Genomic DNA, 20,044 nt, shown 5'->3' on the forward strand with positions numbered 1-20,044 from the left:
ATATGCATGCACTAAACCCGCCTTTATCTGCTTTCTCACACATCAAAACCTCCCCCAAACGACGCGCCGCCCCTACCAAACCCTCCAGGAGTCAGTAAATTCAGCATTCCCTCTCAGACTCAATTCAGAGTGGCATCTACAGGGGTCATCAAACGGAGCTGAAATTCACGTTTAGATGAATTAACTGCACGCACAGGACCGGGACTGTCATTTGGACTCAATTTACTGGCGGCACCGCGCGTGGTTCATCTTTATCTGATGCTGCGTAAAAGTTGACCGTGGAAACCGCTGCACGCGCTCGGAAGAAGTCGCACCAGAGGATACCGCTCTATGTGATATTGCTGCCACTACATAAACTATATTGAGCACTTGGGCTTGTTTATACGAGGAGGCAAGTTACTGTTGATCCGCACAGACCAAGGGGTCATCAAACAGAGCTGAACTTCACGTTTAGATGAATTAACTGCACGCACAGGACCGGGACTGTCATTTGGACTCAATTTACTGGCGGCGCCGCGCGTGGTTCATCTTTATCTGATGCTGCGTAAAAGTTGACCGTGGAAACCGCTGCACGCGCTCGGAAGAAGTCGCACCAGAGGATACCGCTCTATGTGATATTGCTGCCACTACATAAACTATATTGAGCACTTGGGCTTGTTTATACGAGGAGGCAAGTTACTGTTGATCCGCACAGACCTGCTGACCAGATGGATGCGCAATGATGGATTAATCGCTTTTCGATGCAACTTTTCAGCGCGGTGCCCTGATAAACTTCTCCTGAGGATTTTACACCAGCGACCTTTACCTGAATTATCCTCTCAAGATGTCATCGGAGTATTTGATAAGGTCGCTGCTTATGCTCTTTCTTGCACTCTTCTCCGCCAATGCGAGCAACTGGCTGTAAGTGAATATCACTTTCTTCATTCATGTGATGTTTTGACGTCTGGGTCTAGGTCAGTTATGACTAAAAGTCAGTCAGATTCCCAAAAGCAAATGTTTAGCATGTCAAATGCAGCATGTGAATCACAAATCTGAAATTGGGAAACTAAGCGAATTTGTGAATAAGAATATAACCTACCTACTTAGATTACATAGGCCTACCTTAAAGCTTACGGTTTTAAAGCGCAGAACAAAACAGTTGTAATCTTTGTCTAATTCGTTCAGTGTAGCCTTTAATAGAAAATAAAAATCTCAAAGCATGCACTGTATGGACAGCACAAAATATAAGGAAATGAAACCGGTTATTTGGAGATTTTCCGTTCATGTGCATTTGGCACAGCCGCGCTTAATTGGCGCTGGTTGCGCGCAGCCTGGAGAGCAACGCATGAATATGACAGCAGTAACAGCACTCTTTATGATAATTAAAGTGCTGAAGAGAGCCGTATAAATGAATCACCTATGGCAATTTGTGATTACGGCAAAGAATTCATAAGCGAATGATCTGATTTCGATACTTGTATAGTTAAGAAGCAGAATAACATGCTTGGTTAAGGCCATATCAAGATGTGTGCATTTCCAGGTGTTTAGAATCATTTATCTGTATCCTCAGGGCAGAAATAGCACATCATTTAATCTATCCAGATGTAGTTGAGGTTTCGATGGAAGAGTGTTTTTAATTTAAAGGCGTGGTGACAGGTTTGGGGCATGCACAGACATGCTTCACACTTAAGGAAAACCTCCTACCTGTCTACAAAATATGATCATTCTGAGAGGAGCTTGTACACTATTCCAACCCCATCTCAGGACAGGTATTAGCAGGTAGCCAAATAGACATTAGACAAGTTTTCTTTAGCAAACAGAAAATGTGAATTCTTCACCGTTATATGAGCAACACGTGGGCATGAAGCTGAAATGTAGTATATATGATCCAGAAACACTTTAAATATTATTTATAGGTTAAGTGTAGACAGTTAATTAAGCTTAAATGTCATAAAAATGTGACTTGAAGTTAACAGGGAAATAGACTCAGTGTAAAACCTGCAATAATGTTAAAGAATTGTAATTCTTAAAAGTAAGTAGAAAAATGTTGTTCAGTGTCATTGAAAACATTTCAGTACATTTTGTTGCGTGCTTTTTGATAAAGATAATCTTCAGACATATTCCTGAGGTAAATCATCTTCTAAGCAACATAGCAGTCTTTAGTTGAAATGAAATAAACAGTGATTTCGTCATGACTGATCTCAAAATGAGATTTGGATGTAAGGTAAGATTAAACACACACACACACACACACACACACTCTTTATGTTTTGTCTCACTTGTATAAAATAAAATCAGATTAAAAATATGACTGAGTACGCAAACTTTTTCTGTTTGGTCTCCTATTTGTTGCATATAAGTATTGCCTGTGAATTATTGTGCAACAAATCTTAAAAATAAAAGTTCTTCAATGGCTTTTCTGTAGTAGGTTAGGATCAGCACAAACCTCTTCAGAGATTAAAACGTTCTCAATGTTTCAATATAGGTTCTTCAGATCAGTGTTTTGGCTTCTGGGCTCTTTAAAACACCAGAATATAGACATTCTGAAAACAAGAGAATAAAGGTTTTGTGGTGCTTAAAGTATCAGGCTGTTAGCCAGCAGCTCTAATACGAATGTTCGTTTTTAAGAGTGTGCGTTGAGTAACAACTTTCTCCTGGTTACTCAGATACTCTTTACTCAACAGTCATAATTAAATGTTTTGAAGTACAGCCGAGAGCTTTTCATTTGAGAGATGTGTGAAAGTATTCTTCTTGAGCACATCCTTCTGCACCTGTATGGAGGGTTGAGGTGCAGGTCACGAGAGCGGTTGTACTGCACCTGCACATCTTCAAACCTCCTTCAACAGCTTGTGCTTGTTCATGCAAATATAAGCTTACATTGCTTTATAATATTTTATGAATGACTATTTGCAGTTGTTTTGTATTAAAATGCCAGGAATGAATCATTAATTAGACACTATAAATAACAGATGGTAAAATGTTATTAAATAAACTCTTTTCTAAATAAACCATGCAAATAGTTGCTCTCAATCCTTATTCTAATGCATTTTGACAAGCAACGACTTTTGCTTTTATCTTGGTTTGGCAAAGTCAACATACTGCTATTGATCAAACATCAAAATCCTTAAGCCGAGACCAACATTTCAAATTACATCCAACAAAAGTTCAGTCTGTTCCAACTTAGTGTGCTATGTTGCAGATGAACAAATATCCTTCTAAAAGAATTTGTAGACTTCTATTGAGAAATCCTGACTCTTATCGACCCATCCAATCTTTAAAGGAATAGTTCACCCAAAAAAGAAAATCTGCTTACCCTCAGTCAAGACATCCAAGATGTAGAGCTTGTTTGTTCATCGGAACAGATTTGGAGAAATTTAGCATTCCATCACTTGCTCACCAATGGATCCTCTGCAGTGAATGGGTGCCGTCAGAATGAGAGTCCAAACAGCTGATAAAATAATCTGGTCCATCAGTTAACGTCTTGTGAAGTAAATAGCTGCATGTTTTTGAAGAAAAACAAATCCAACATTAAGGTATTTTTAATTAACTTCAACCCGGCTTTCGGCTAAAATAGGCCGAATAGTCCTTTATGCAAAATAAAACTTTTCCAGTGATAAAGTCGTCTCGTCTGAATCAGGAGAGAAATATGCACAGATCAAGCACCGTTTACAAGCAAAAACAGTCCAAAACAGTTCAAAACAAATATGTGGGTGGAGTTTAATGTGAGAGGGGTTATTATGAATTATGAAAGGGACAGGTTAAAGTTAAAATGCCTTAATGATGGATTTGTTTCTTACAAACATGTAACTTTTAATTTCACAAGACGTTAACTGATGGAGTACAATCGTGTGGATTACTGTGATGTTTTTATCAGCTGTTTGGACTCTCATTCTGACGGCACCCATTCACTCACTGCAGAGGATCCATTGGTGAGCGAGTGATGTAATGCTGGATTACATCTCCAAATCTGTTCCGATGAAGAAACAAATTCATCTACATCTTGGATGGCCTGAGGGTGAGTACATTTTCAGCACATTTTAATTAACTATCCCTATTCTTAACTATTCCTTTAAGTATCCAGCCTACATAAGGCCTATGCAACCTTCACAATTCAATCTTTTTTAAACTTTCAAACTGATCTTGATGAATTTGCCTTTTCTAGTTTCATGATGCAACAATTTCAGAAGTAAAGAAAGAGTTGCACGGTGTCAAATACAGATGTTTATTTGAGATGTTGAGGTTACAGAATGTTCACTAATGCACATCTCACTGAATATAATACAAAACCATGCAGTTGTCTTCGCTTGGGAAGTGATACAGTGTTTCCCATTGCATGGGATGGAAAGAACAGTGGTTGAGACGTTTGCACAGGCCGGTCAATAAATAGTTCACAGCTGATGAGCAACATGAGAAGAGAGAAACCTCTAATGCGAAATACATCCCGGCGCCGAGTGCTGATAACACAAATAACACCAGTGACAACAGGGTAATGAAGCTGTAAAACCTGTTGGCACATACCTCCACTCATACAGCAGCCTATTAAAAGCTTAATTTGATAAAAACAGGCAACTTCCATCATTCCCCCCCTCAATTAGCCTCATAAAATGTTTAAAGAAAGACAGGTGATGGGACAAACATAGTAAAAGAAAGACTGAATAGATGAATTTGAGCAATCTCTTATTGTCAGGATTAATGTCCTTGCAAAAATAATGTTTTTCACAAATGCAAATTGAGATGGAGAGCCACATTGGCCCTTCTGAGAGGCCTTATGCACAGTTTTATTACCAAAACATTTAATTGTGTGTGTGTGTGTGTATATATATATATAGCCTTTGCTTTCGTAAATGGTCCATCTCATCATCAGTCAACAACATTTAAGTTCTTTCCTCTTAAAAATAAATTGCAAAATCCCCATATGGGCCTGTCAACACCCAAACAGAACAAGAGTCAAACCCTCTTACTTAATTTTCTGCTCTGTACCCGAGTACATTTCCTCCAGCTTCTTGTCAATCCGTCTTCAATTTTACAGACCGGCGTTCTGGTCACACAAGATGTTTAAGATGTTTTTTAGACCTCAGGTGCAGGAACGTCTCTGAAATATATCTATAATTAGTATACACCCATTTACTTCTTGAATTGATGCTAATTATATTTACATAAATCCTTTTTCATTTGGTTTGAAGGCATATATGATCCAAAAGGTCCTGATTTGTAGAAGCAGATACTCATATAAACTGAAATAATCTGCATATATTAGATTAAGTTTAAATGTAGATGTTCAATGCATCTTTATGTACCTCTCTGAAAGTCTGAAGTATCTTCATGATGTACATCTGGTACATATTTAATCTGCAAGAAGAGATAGAAACAAGCATAAATAAATATTATCATCCCAGAAATCAAAATGGCATAAGCATGTTTTTTTTTTTTTCTTGGACATGGAATAGAATTAATATGATTGATTGAATTCAGTTAATTGTAGTGCTAATCTTTTAGTGTATTGTCAGTAAAATGAGATAACACTGCCCTCTAGAGTTAAAGACATCCACTAGACTTGCAGATAAGCATAGTGTAAGTGCAACTAAGACTCTGTCCTGTAGCTCTAGGTGAAAGCTCATAACTTAAAGCAAAAGAGTGAATGACTTTTTGGTACATGAGCTGTGAACAGTCTGCAAGACTTAGAAATACCAATGAGTCACTGAGTTTTTGAGGAAACAAGAGCTGTTTATCAGAGAAAGACTGTTGTGCAAGAATGACATCTGTTTTTGAAAACATGTCACATTCTGTGATGACTGTTTGATTCACATTTTGGCTCCTTTGTGTAGGACATCTTCTTGACCGTATTTTCAATGTTGTGAGGAGAATTAAAGTGTAACTTTCATCATCTTTAGACTACCGTTCAAAAATGTATTCAGCAAGGATTGATTGATAAATTGGTCTAAATTCATTTATAATGCTGTAAAAAACTGTCTAGTCATCAAAAAATCCTGAAAAATTGTCATGTCATGATTTCCACAAAAATATGAAGCAGCACAACTGTTTTTTTTTTCAACATTGGTATTAATAAGAAATGTTTTTAAGCAGCAAATCAGCATATTAGAAGGATTTCTGAAGGATCATGTGACACTGAAGACTGGAGTAATGATGCTGAAAATTCAGCTTTGCCATTACAGGAATAAATTACATGTTCAAATATATTATAATAGAAAACAATTATTTAAAATTATAATAATTTTTGACAATATTACTGATTTTACTGTATAGTTAATCAAATAAATGCAGCCATTGTGAGCATAAGAGACTGAAAAACAAACAAAAAAAACTTACTCTAATCTTTGAACCTTATTTAATTAATAATTTAAATGAATAATTTGTTCATTTTCAAAGTAATATTTAACAAATATTACAGCAGCATCAGAGCACTGGGTGTTTTAATTAGGCTGTATATAATTTTATTTTAATATTAAAAATGAATTGGACCAATGATGATTCTGACAGAAAACTCACGGGGGACCTACTGTTGCTATGGTAACGAACACAACCTTCACGTGCATCTGACTGACAGAAACCACACACTCTTATTTCAGTTTTTTTTTTTTTTCAGCTAACAGTTTGCTTTGTACAGTTTAACATCATAAAGTTAAAGCTGAACTGTGCACATGTCTTTTTTGGCTCCCTTATATGTTCTTACTATGCCCATGTGTTAAATGTACATCCTCCAATGCATGCAGTTTTCTAGCGTATTTCTTTAACTTCTCAGGTGATATTAAAAATGTGGCCTATTACAGATGCGGCCGAAATTAAAACAATTGTAGCATATACATATATTTACTTGTTTGTTCAAAATTATTGCTACGGACAATTTAGTTGTCGCTGGATATTGGTAGGGACATGTCCCTATAGCGTCCCTACTAAATTCTGCGCCCTTGGTAAGAGGTGTGTGAGCAAGCAAAACTCACCAGCCCAGTGCCTTACTGGTTGCGGAGGTGTTCAGAGATTGCTGGCATGTTGTTAATGTCATTACTACGGTCCTCTGGGTGGTTGCATACTCAATGCAATTCATCATCTCTCCTGTGAAAATCAAATCTGATTGATTAGAATAGGAAAATTCTGAACAGCTTAATATATCCTTTATGTCAGTCTCACAAACGGTGCAGGATGAGTTTCCCACAGAGTTTTAAGAAAAGTATGAGCAATGCCAACAGTCATGCATTAAAGTAACAGCAATAGTGCTTCTGTTCAAAACAAACTCCTTGGTAATGCTGGGAACATTAAACATCTTTAAATGGAAGTAGTGTTTAATAATAATTATGATAAAAATGGGAATATGTGGGTGAAATATGAAGCACTAAATGTATCAGTTCCCTTAAATGCTCAACACTGAATTTATTTCAGACAAACAGCTTTTAAAGGGGTCATATGATGCAATTTCAATTGTTCCTTTCTCTTTGGAGTGTTACAAGCTCTTGGTGCATAAAGAAGATCTGTAAAGTTGCAAAGACTAAAGTCTCAAATCCAAAGAGATATTCTTTATAAAAGTTAAGAGTCAGCCACGCCTACCTAAAACGGCCCGTTCTAACACGCCCCCACATACCTACGTCACTGTTGTTTGTTATTTCTCCGATCACAAATGCAGACATGGTTTTATGTTTACGCGGCGCGATGCAACGCAACGCGTAAAAAGACAGTATAAGTCATTATAATCCGTAATTATGTCCCCACTGGATGCAACAAATGCCTCGTTTATAATGGGTTTTAATGTTTTTGTCTCGTCGCTCCGGCATCACAGCATGGTAAGGGGTGTAACATTTCCATCACATGCTTGCGGAATTCGGCCAATCACAATGCACTGGATAGCTGGCCAATCAGAGCACACCTCGCTTTTCAGACCAATGAGCTTTGTAAAAATCGATGCGTTTCAGAAAGGCTGGGCATAGAGGAGAAAAAATAATGTACAGTATGTGGAAAAAGTCCAGCCCGGGTCGTCACATGTGGTTGCCTCAAGCCCGCCGTTCTCAAGCCCCCGGCCATTCCTCACTCAAGCCGGCCTCCGCATCACTCTAGGCCTCCGGCCTCCTCTCACTCAAGGCTGCCGTGTGTGACGCTGTGTGTTTCATTGTGAAAGTGAAACTACTTTGTTTGGTCTTCCAAAAGAGGACACGACTAGAAATCAGTGGTTAAGTTGTATTTACAACACTGTTCCAGAACAGTTCAACCCAAATATTCAGATGTGTGCAGCACATTTTATGATAGAGGAGAAAAAATAATGTACAGTATGTGGAAAATAACGCGTTTTTTGAACCTTAAACCGCATAAACATTTCATTACACCAAATAATGTTATTTTTAGTAACATCATATGACCCCTTTAATACACAGACATGAGCGCCCTGTGACGCACAGCTGACAAATATGTAAATATCAAATATTTTGGTAAACCTCTTGAAATTGTGGCCCTTGAACACCACAGCATGCATGTTTACTTGCTGTCGGTAGCTTGCATAGGTCTGATATTTACTTTTACCGATTTACCACGGAGAGACAGGAAATGTCAATATCCATGGTTTGATTACTAAAAAAAAAAAAATCACAAAAAGTTGCTGAGAACAATTGAAGCGATTAAGTTGATAATATATATATATATATATATATATATATAATATATATTATAATTTATATTATAAATATACATAATTATTATGAAAATACCCGAGATGGCTTGAAAAACACTGATAAACTTGTCGCAATCGAGTGTTTATTGTCTTCATGTTTCATCATTCAAAACGTTTCTAGCTGGACGCCTTTGTCCATATTAGGGATTTCCTAGAGCGTCATCAGTTCTATTACTTCTGTGATGCATATGTGAAGTTTCTGCATGAGGGTGCCTTCAGCTACCAGTATGAATGAAACAGACATTACATGCATTTATAGCACTCAATAATAGCCAATCCATAAAAATAATCCTTCTCTCAAAATAATTTTATAAGTAATCCATGTTTTTCTATAGTGTACAGAAGTGTACTGGAGTTTTAATTAAAGTGTAGTGGGGTTGTTTTATATAACATTTTAAATCGCAAAAAAAACCCTCTGATGTGCCAAGCCGTCAGAACTGAACCAAACCAAAAACCGTGGTTAAAAAACTGAGCTATGTGTTGAACCGTGGGCTATCTGTACTGTTGCATCCAAAAGTGAAAGTAAAAACATTAATAATATCACAAAATATTTCTATTTCAAATAAATGCTGTTCTTAAGAAATGTTTCTTGAGCAGCAAATTCGCATATTAGAATGATTTCTGAAGGATCATGTGACACTGAAGACTGGAGTAATGATGCTGAAAATTCAGCTTTGCATTACAGGAATACATTACATTTTAAAATATAATCAAATAGAAAATAGCTATTTAAACTATAATAATATTTCACAATATTACTGCTTTCACTTTATGTTTGATCAAATAAATGCAGCCTTGGTGAGCAGAAGGGACTTGAACGGTAGCGTGTTATATAACTTTACGTATGTTTATAAGTTGACAGTAGTAAGAGGCAAGCGGATATATACAGTCAGGCGTGTGTACGTGTGATGCTTTTTCTCTCTCGTTCTCTTCCAAACTCTCTCGTACAGCATGGTTGCGTGCTAAGTCACGCTTGGCTAAGCCATCTGGAGCCAACAGCGCTCGAAGGCCAGGGCGATGTAATTCAACACAAACATGACACAAGGAAGAAGGCACCGTGCTCCAGGTGGAATGCTCCCGCAAAAACCTCCCAAGCGCAGAGGAAGGCATCTCCCATTCTTTTACAAAATCCCACAGTCGGCTCCCTTTGTTTTCGCAAACTTAGCGCTGCGATTAGCGAGTACGTAGAAGAGAAGGCTAGAGAGCTAGAACTGGGAAGCAATGAAAACAAGATTCTCTCAAGGTCTCAGACAATCTTTTTCCCAGACAAATATGCAGCGGGCCGTTCTTCAGGTGTTTGTTTGTCAAAATCCCGAGCTTGATATGGCATCTGGCACTGATATATTATATTCCAGCGCTAATCCCGCCAGAACGGACGGGCCTCCGCTGCCATTTGGCTGCCAGATTCATTATCAGGTCAGGATCACAGAGCTAATTTACTAGTGAAACAAACAAAAGCTGTAAACACGCATGCAAGAACATGCAATCGTCAACAGATGCTATAAAAAAGAAACTCAAACACCCTCCGAGCAGAATGCATGTGCATCTGGCCGCTGATGTCATGCTTCATCTTTTGGCCGGACAGGAACATGTTATCAAAGCTCAAGAGAGCAGAGATGATGGTCCCATGGACAAGGAGGTGTTTGTTTCTTATCTGCCCCAACCGTGGCCTTCAAAATCAGCTCTTGTCAACAGCAGAGAGGGGTGGGATGCGCCACTGCCAGCTGCAGGGATGCAGACGTGCTGTTTTTAACGTGTTAAGATGAGCCCTTGAAACCAAACCGACCTCAAGACACTACACTCTTAAAAATAAAGCTACTTTTTTTTTTTGTATGTTAATTGCAATTTAATAAGCATGAATTGAAATACTGACTCCGTCATACAGGTGACTGCATTAATATTAGATTAGCTCAAATCTTTTGTGGTTAACTGCTAATTACACTGAAAAAAAAATGGCAACATCTAAGTCAACTGGTTAATCAGAATCAGAACTATTATTATCGCTAAATCAACCTAAATACATTAATCTGTATCAACAAAACTAAATTTTAAGGGTTAAATCAGGTAAAAATAGCTCTTTTGCAGGTCATCACTAACAGAAACCCCTAAAAATCCCAATTTAACAGAACATTAAACACTTACATATCTCTCACTCTAATGATCCTGTGCAAAAACACAAAAATAATACTTCATTTCAACATTTATTCTCCTACAGTTTGACTGTTTGGCATGCCGGTACCTAGAAATCTGCTGCTACTCTTTCATTTTAATTTCAGATTAATATAATCAATTATTGAGTTCATTAACTTTTTTCAAAGTACAATGAGCTTTTTTAATATTTGAGTGAAATGAACTAATTTAGTTAATTTTACTGTTTGTTTTTACAGTGTTGGCATCAATGGTTCAAAGAAGCACCTTCTTTAGATTTATAAAATGTTCCTCACAGTAGGAAAAAAACGGTTCTTTTGAGAAGCATTCCATGAAAGGTTCTGTGGGGAACCAAAAATGGTTGCATCGCAGCAAAAAACCCTTTTAAAAACTACTTTCAAGAGTGTAAATACATGCGATTACATGATGAGCATTTTGTGAGTCAGATCCGATCCGTGGTGATTTTGAGGTTTAGCCTTGAGCTACAATCCAAATCAATAAACCTCAAGATCTTGCACCTAAATTGAGTATTTACACCACAGCACCTTCATTGTCATTTATAAGACTTCCATCAACAACAGGCGCACTTTCGAATTACCCAGCACCACACCAAATAAAAGAAACAAATAATGCAAAACAAACCCATCCGTGAGCGCACGCAACTCTCTAAATGCATCTGCGCAGACTTTAAACACTCAAGACTTTGATCTCCACCAGTTCTTGATTATAATGAGACCAAGCTTGGTGTATACGGATGAAAACCTGTGCGATGTGATGTAGTATAGGACTATTTTTATAAGGTGCCATAAAGAGATGGAGCTCAGCAGACCCTTTAAAGCGTTGGTGTTGCCCCGACCCCCTGGCCCTGGAGGTGATGGGTGAAGATAGTCTCTATCCGTCTCTCAACATCACCCTTACCTCATCTGCCCAACACAGCTTTCCATGAACGTCACAGGAGGACCACGCTGTTTATGTTTGCGCTGTTTTATTGTACTGTTTGTGCTATGGAGTCAATGAAAAACCTATGTGGGTCATTAAATTAGCGGAACAATGCATGGGTCAGTGTTATTGTTAACGGACACTATAACAACAACAACTAAAGGGCCTTTCGCACCGCGGGAACCTTTTCATAGTACCAGAACTAATTGTGGAACTACCCACTTTTTGGCGTTTTCGCACCGCCGGCACTGGGTGCGATTTTAGTACCGGACTGCCTTTTTCGAGAACCAAATTAGTCACTTCTTAGTACACACTCTCGGTGCGAATGCAACCCTTTAAATGGTACTGGGAAATAGTTCGCGCAAAATCGTCCCAGTACTTTAGTACTGTACATTTAGTTCTGGAACTAAAGCGGTGCGAAAGGCCCTTAAATTAAACCATTTAACTAAAAAAACAAAACAAAAAAAACAAGCATAATTTGGAAAAAAATTTACACCACTAAAATACAAAACACAATAAAATTACCATAATTCAATTTTAATTTAACTTTAGCCAAAAATACTAAAAATAATAACTCTTTACATTAAGGTTAAATTTGTTAAAATTACTTAATGCAATAGTTATCATGAACTAATAATAAAAAATTTTTTTACAGAATACATATTAGAATAAATTAAATATATAATGTAAAATAAATAATAGGATAATATATAACAGTACTATATTTAGAATATATATATAATAAAATAAATATATAATATATTATTATTAATTATATATTTAATATTATATTATTGTTAACTGATAGCTTGTTCTTTTAAATGGGTTTCTTCATTTAACTAAATATTTTATAAATGTATCTTTATAATTTATGATAAAGTATTGTGATCTAAATATACTGAAAACTAAAACTAAACCAAACCAAAGTAATAGAGTGAAAAGTATTGAAAAATTACCTGAAATAATATGTAAAATAAATAAACAACAACAAAAAAATTATAATACTCTACATGCTAATATTCAACAACATATTTGCGTTTTTCTTCCATCTGCAAAACATCCAGCATCTAGATACAAAGTTTTTTTCTTTACAAATGCCTGTATTATTGACAGTCTCTGAACATTTATTGATTACGTCTCTACTGCTTTGTCCTCAGATACCTGGCAAAGCTGTCATCAGTGGGGAGCATCTCGGATGAAGAAACCTGTGAGAAGCTCAGAGGACTCATCCAGAGGCAGGTTCAGATCTGCAAGCGTAATGTGGAGGTGATGGATGCGGTCCGCAGGGGCGCTCAGCTCGCCATCGACGAGTGCCAGTTTCAGTTCCGCAACCGACGCTGGAACTGCTCGACGCTAGAGAGTGTTCCTGTGTTTGGCAAAGTGGTCACACAAGGTAAGTAGCCTCATATTTAATTGGACATGAAGCCAGCCCTGCTTAAAACCCTGCAGATACTTACTATTTGTGCCACAGGTACACGGGAAGCTGCATTTGTGTACGCTTTATCTGCTGCTAGCGTAGCCTTTGCAGTGACCAGAGCCTGCAGCAGCGGGGAGCTGGACAAGTGTGGCTGCGACCGCAATGTGCACGGTGTCAGTCCAGAAGGTATGTGTGCTTTGTTTGAATAGTAATTATTGAACCACAATGAATCATTTTGATTAAATGATTATGACTGACGGTGAATAGTGCTTATCCTGGCCAAGAAATGGCAAATTAGACAGAAAGAGTCATGATACGTAAAGTGATCAGTCACAATTCCTGTTGTTCATTAGTGCGGATTATGAACAGGATATGAAACAGATTCAACTACAGTAATAGAAAAGCATTCTAAAAATGTAGTTAAATAATGGTCACACAAAACAAGAATGTGTTGAGACTAAAATACAGAACAGCAGGGGTTTCGTCAAGTGCAAACAGTGCCGCAAGATGGTCGAGATGCACACATGTCGGTGATCCAGAACGCAGAACTTCCCCTCACCACTTCCCTACATGCACAGGGAAACTAGACAAATTCCCAAGCATTTCATGCGACGGTAGAGGAACATGTCATACATGAGACTTTAAAATATAGGGGCGAATATACCCGAGGTCCCAATTGAGAGTATTTTTCTCTCTCCTTGTCCTGTTTCTAATTGTGGTTGCTCTCTTATTTTTATACATATATCTATTTTAACTTATTGCAATCGAATAGAGTGAATTTTTAATGTGACGTGCACCAGAGGAGTGCCATTGGGATCAGGGGCATATGAATATGGAGAAAGGTCAACGCCTTTTCATCGTTAATGCTGCTTTAGGGTTTCATCTTGAAAGATGGAGACATTGAACACTACGTGCTGAGATGCAGTCCAGGTGTACATGTACTTTCCAAGAGTTTTCCATACTCGTGGCCATTCGTTCCTGTGATGCTGCTTGAATTCAAGAATCACTCACCGATAACGTACAGCGAGTATTAAAGCGAGGCCTGCTTTACTAGAGATGCGAACCGACTCCGAACAAGACGGAGTGGAAATATAAGTGTTAGCAAGCTGTTCAAAAGGAGCGCTTTGGAAATCAAAGTCGTTAGTTAACTAGCTATTGATGCAGACAGATGATTGGTGCTGAGCTGCAGCCATGCATCTGGCGCGAAACTGACAAAAATAAATTGTTTACCCGCTTGGGGTGCTTGGACCATGGATTCTGTGCACAATGACTCTAGCACTTTTCCTCTCCAGACGCACATACCGCAAATAAACAAATCCCCCAGCATTCCCTCCTCCATTAGTCAGACTGAGTGACTGAATTATTTATGTACGATACCATAACTCCAAGCTTTTCTATAGTACAACTTGCTATCCAGTATGCTTTTAAAAGAAACATAGGTTTGTAAAGACTTATAAACTGAAGAGGACTATATTTCATATGAATGTATGTTAAATTGAAATATATGCAGTGTCAAAGACTGACATGCTTTTTGGGTGAATTGCTCTTTCCAAATGGTGATTTATGGAAGCAGGTGGTCCATAGTTAACCAGCTTCATCAAAAAGACCACGCTGAACAACATTAGCCAACTTGGTGGCCAAATCTGGTCTTTTGGCAGGGTATGATTTAATGGTCTCCGTGAATGTATTCGGACTTGTTTAATGGGTTTCGCACAAGGATAAGCGTCTTCGTTTTGTAAAGTTTTGGTTTTGCAGTCTTGCTGCTGTTGACGTTAAAGAAATATCTTGGGTTGCGGCATAATGTTGATTACTACAAACATAAATTTGGGGGAAAAAATAGAAGAGGAAATTCTGGGTTACTTGCAATGAATGTCAATCTGGGTGTTAAAATACTCAGTGTTTCAGCAGTATATCCACAAGATTTTAATGTGTGTTATGATTTAAGTGGTGAAAAAAAATTGCTTACTAACCTGCTTTCTATGCTGTCTGAATAGTTATATCCAATTTAATTTTACAAGGTAATGGCATAATCCATAAAATGATGATTTATAAAATTATATAAAATTATTGTAATAAAATTATCAAATAATTTAATATAAAAATACAATTATAAAGTTATTTAATGTAATTATTTCTAAAATTATTTTTCTAAAATTATAAGCTTTTATTACATTATATTAAAAAAAAGTTGTAAAAAATTACAAACTTTACATTTATGCTTTTAAATCATCCAAAGATTGGCCCCCACACACTCTATGTGCTTCACTATAACCTCATCTTTTGCTTTAAAAAAAAAAAAAAAAAGAAAAAAAAAAAAAAAAAAATCAAAGGTCAAGTTTAATATCTGGAAATGTGAACATACTTGTACAAATTTTATATTAAGTACATCTGAGCAAAAGTTAAATTGGTCTTTAGAAAGTTTTATATTAATTACACTGATTTGAGCAAACATTAATTTGGTTAATTTGGAGTAAAAGAGAAGGAAAGGAACACATAAAAAGAAAGAAAAAAGAAAAAGAAATCAAAGGTCGAGTCAAAATGATTTTTGTGGTAATCAACAATATGCCATATACCAGTATGCCATTTCTTGGACTGAACCCGGAATATTCTTTTAAGTTATACATTCAAAGTTTGCCATCAATAATTTTTTTTTAAAGAAATAACTTTTTTTCAGCAATTGAACTGATCTAAGGTAACAGTAACGACTATAATTTTACAAAAGATCTCTACTTCTTTCTATTCATCAAAGAATCCTGAAAAAAATGTATCATTGATTCCACAAAACTGTTTCTAATATTGATGATAATAATAATAATAATAATAATAAGAAGAAGAAGAAGAAGAAGAAGAAGAAGAAATGTTTCTTGAGCAGCAAATCAGCATATTAGAATGATTTCTGAAAGATCATGTGACACTGAAGAAATGATGCTGAAAATTCAGCTTTGCATCACAATAATAAATGACATTTTAAAATATATTGAAATAAAAAAAAATAATAAAGAGCATAAGAGACCCCAAGCTTTTGAAGGATTGTGTACATGGTCATTATGAAATCCCCAGGTTAACCACACCTACTAGCACAGACCTTCTGGAAAATTCAGTAACATTACCAATGGTATCTCTTCCATCTCTATCATGCTTTACAGATGCATGTAATGGTTTTGGGGTTTGATGGATCAGGGTAGTGCCAGTGCATGTACCAGTCAGGCAGCTGCCTAGTGATATGGTCTCTCTAGGCTGAACTCAGAGAGTCATGCCATCACGCCAAGAACAATAAATATTTATAGAAACTATTCATGGAATAATGGCAGGTATGAAGCGTTGTCGGACATGCATAAATGTGGTTTGGTGCTGCAACAAAGCGGCCCCAGAGATGACTTTCGTAAGCACCACTTTGCTGAGCTGCTGCCCAATAACTTGTGTTGCGTCACATTTCCACACATTTTTGGAGGTCAGTCTTATTTTTGCGTGCAGTTTAATACATGTATATAAAAATTTGTGGTCGGTTTTTCTAATGTTTTTGAAAGAAGTTTCTTAGGCTCACCAGGGCTGCATTTATATGATTGAAAATAATATATATGCAATTTATTCCTGTGATGCAAAGCTGAATTTTCAGCATCATTACTCCAGTCTTCAGTGTCACATGATCCTTCAGAAATCATTCTGATATGCTGATTTGCGGTTCAAGAAACATTTATGATTATTATCAATGTTGAAAACAGTTGTGCTGCTTCATATTTTTGTGGAAACCGTGATGCATTTTTTTCAGGATTATTTGATGAATAGTAAGTTAAAGAACATAATTTATTTGAAATCTTTTGCAACACGGTCTCTCAATGTCATGTATGTATATATATATATATATATATACACACACACACACATCATATGTGTGTGACCCTGGACCACAAAACCAGTCTTAAGTGTCCATTTTTCAAAATTGAGATTTATACACCATCTGAAAGCTGAATAAATGAGCTTTCCATTGATGTATGGTTTGTTATGATAGGACAATATTTGGCCAAGATACAGCTATTAAAATCAAAATATTGAGAAAATCACCTTTAAAGTGGTCCAAATGAAGTCCTCAGCAATGCATATTACTAATCAAAAATTAAGTTTTGATATATTTACAGTAGGAAACGTGTTACAGAAACATTTAAATACAAAAATCTTCTTTATAATGTTTCTATTGCAAGCAAACACACCAGACTACTCCACTCCACCCTTGCTGTAGGATACTACTGTCTACCCCATCAAGGGCCTTAACTTTGCTACCGTAACAGTAGACGGGTAATTTACACCCTCCAGTTTCTTTTCAACCAAGCTCTAATTTATGTTTCATATGTCATCAAACCACCTCTGGCTTTTTTCAGTTGTTGGAAAAGCGTGAGAGTGTGCACATGTAGTCCAAAACAATCCCCCATCTCATTTTATACGTACATTTTAAAGTCTGCTTCCATATTCTTTGCAGTTCTTTGGTCATACCAATGTCTGTTACTAATAAGCTGCTTTGAGGAACAGGAAGAGGTGGTTTGAAGAGAGGAGAGTTTGCCTTTTATTGAGCACCGGGAAATTAAAGCAGGGGGCATATCTGTGGACGCAGGCTGGAGAAATCATGGCGAAATCCTCATAATATCCAGCACATCCTGTGTTTGTGGAAGTAGAGATATTGGTGCCTAAAACACAACTGTTTTTGTTCGCTGCCATTTCATGCTGCCTGGTTTTGAAATATGTGATATGATGTGATGACACTAACATGGATGTTTTCAATGTGACTTTTAAAAACATCTAGGAAAGGACAACCTGTCTGTGGCTGTAAGAAATTTCTCCTATGGCTATTTGGGGAAAAATATGCGGGCATGAATGTGGAAAAATCAATGTGTATGAGAATAGATCTAAAATGTGCTTGAGGGAGATTTCACTATGAGAAATCTAATCCTGTCAACAGAATGGCCCTGTCACCGCCTCTTTGATGGAAAATACCACACAGTAATTTAATATTTGGAAAGGCTTTTCCAGGGACATAACATAATTATCAACCTACAATTCAATAAAGGTACTCAAAGATCAGGGGCTTTAGCCTCTCAGCTACTTTTAATATTAGTTTTGGTTTCTGAAGTAACAACAGTATCATTTGTTTGATTAGCCAAGGCATGAAAGTATGCTATTTGTATGCTATTTGTGGCCATTATTATTAATAATAATAATAATAATATAATATAATATATATATATATATATATATAAAAATCACACACACACAGTTCATTCAAATTCAATTCAAATATTCATTTCAAATATTGTCCAGTTATCACATTTACATGGTGCAACAACAACCATAAAAGGGAAAAAAAATAATTAATTTATAATCAAAACTATACTATTCACTGTAAAAAGTGAAGCATTGCACATTGTGTCTACACTTTATAATGTGAGGATTCTTGAGTGAACGCCTCTGATTGGCCATTGCGTTCAAGAAATCAACAGATACGTCTATGATTGGCTACATTGCTCAACACTGCAAAACAGGTTGTAAATAGAAACCTTTGGCTTTGACGCTCTTGTAGTTGGAAAAACCCGACCAGTCTATGCAACCCCTACAGCGAGAATGCCGAAAACTACCAATGCAATACTTTAAAGATTAACTGCTGGACTAACATTAAAAACTAAGTGATCGATCAACATGCAAGCTACAAAAACAGCTACATTTAAACCAGATACTGCCTTATGGGACTAGCGTAATACCAGTTAGCCAAAGAGTAGCGAATTATCTGATTTTGATTTATCTAATGACACCTGATGAGACACGAGTATATATATTTATATATAAATACAGCATACAATGAACTAAGTTTTACTTACTTTGTGAGTTTTGTATCTCTTAAAGCAGGGGTCACCAAACTCGGTCCTGGAAGGGCCGGTGTCTTGCAGAGTTTAGCTCCAACTTGCCTCAACACACCTGCCTGGAAGTTTCAAGTATACCTAGTAAGACCTTGATTAGCTGGTTCAGATGTCTGATTAGGGTTGGAGCTAAAATCTACAGAACACCTAATGCCGAGTACACACCACAAGATAATCGGGCTGATTTTGGGCCGATTTCTCCCCTTCCGACAATCCTAGGTAATGTCCCGATTATCTTGATGGTTCTAAAGATTATCTTATCAGATTTTCCTGTGGTATGAGGCGTGTTAAAGGGGTCATATAATGTTGCTAAAAAGAACATCATTTTGTGTATTTGGTGTAATGAAATGTGTTTATGCGGTTTACGGTTCAAAAAACACATTATTTTCCATATACTGTACATTATTGTTTCTCCTCTATGCCCCGCCTTTCTGAAACGCATCGATTTCTACAAAGCTCATCGGTCTGAAAAGCAAGGTGTGCGCTGATTGGCCAGCTATCCAGTGCGTTGTGATTGGCTGAATACCTCAAGCGTGTGACGGAAATGTTACGCCCCTTACCATATTGTGATGCTGTGTCCCGGCCCGAGCGAAGACACAAAAACATTAAAACCCATTATAAACGAGGCATTTGTTGCATCCAGTGGGGACATAATTACGGATTATAATGACTTGTCTTTTTACGTGTTGCGTTGCATCGCGCCGCGTAAACATAAAATCACTTTCACAACGAAACACACAGCGTCACACACAGCGGGATTGAGTGAGTGGAGGCCGGAGGCCTAGAGTGAGCAGAGGCCGGCAGATTCGACGAAGGAGCGGCTGGCGGGCTTGCGGCTACCGCATGTGACGACCCTGGGCTGGACTCCGCTTCGTCCACAGTGAAAGCTGATCCGGTGATCCACAGCGCGAAGTTGATGTATTTCCTCAGCGACCAGCACAGATCAGCTCTAGGCATGACGAAGCGGATATCGTCCTCTTTTGGAAG

The 20,044-nt window shown here is 37.2% G+C and overlaps 1 protein-coding gene across 1 annotated transcript in view; it reads left to right on the top strand.

Annotated features, from left to right (window-relative positions):
* The first annotated feature begins 445 nt into the window (after window positions 1-445).
* The window catches only part of LOC107751215 (protein Wnt-4a-like), a 20,300-nt gene continuing 701 nt past the window's right edge, over window positions 446-20,044 (top strand). Inside the window, exons 1-3 of the mRNA XM_016566882.1 lie at window positions 446-900; window positions 12,895-13,130; window positions 13,209-13,340. Coding sequence (XP_016422368.1) covers window positions 824-900; window positions 12,895-13,130; window positions 13,209-13,340 — 445 coding nt within the window. The 5' untranslated portion in view covers window positions 446-823. The remainder of the gene's footprint in view (window positions 901-12,894; window positions 13,131-13,208; window positions 13,341-20,044) is intronic.

The sequence above is a fragment of the Sinocyclocheilus rhinocerous genome, unplaced genomic scaffold, assembly GCF_001515625.1.
Source record: "Sinocyclocheilus rhinocerous isolate Xijiao unplaced genomic scaffold, SAMN03320098_v1.1 scaffold362, whole genome shotgun sequence".
Lineage (NCBI taxonomy): Eukaryota > Metazoa > Chordata > Actinopteri > Cypriniformes > Cyprinidae > Sinocyclocheilus > Sinocyclocheilus rhinocerous.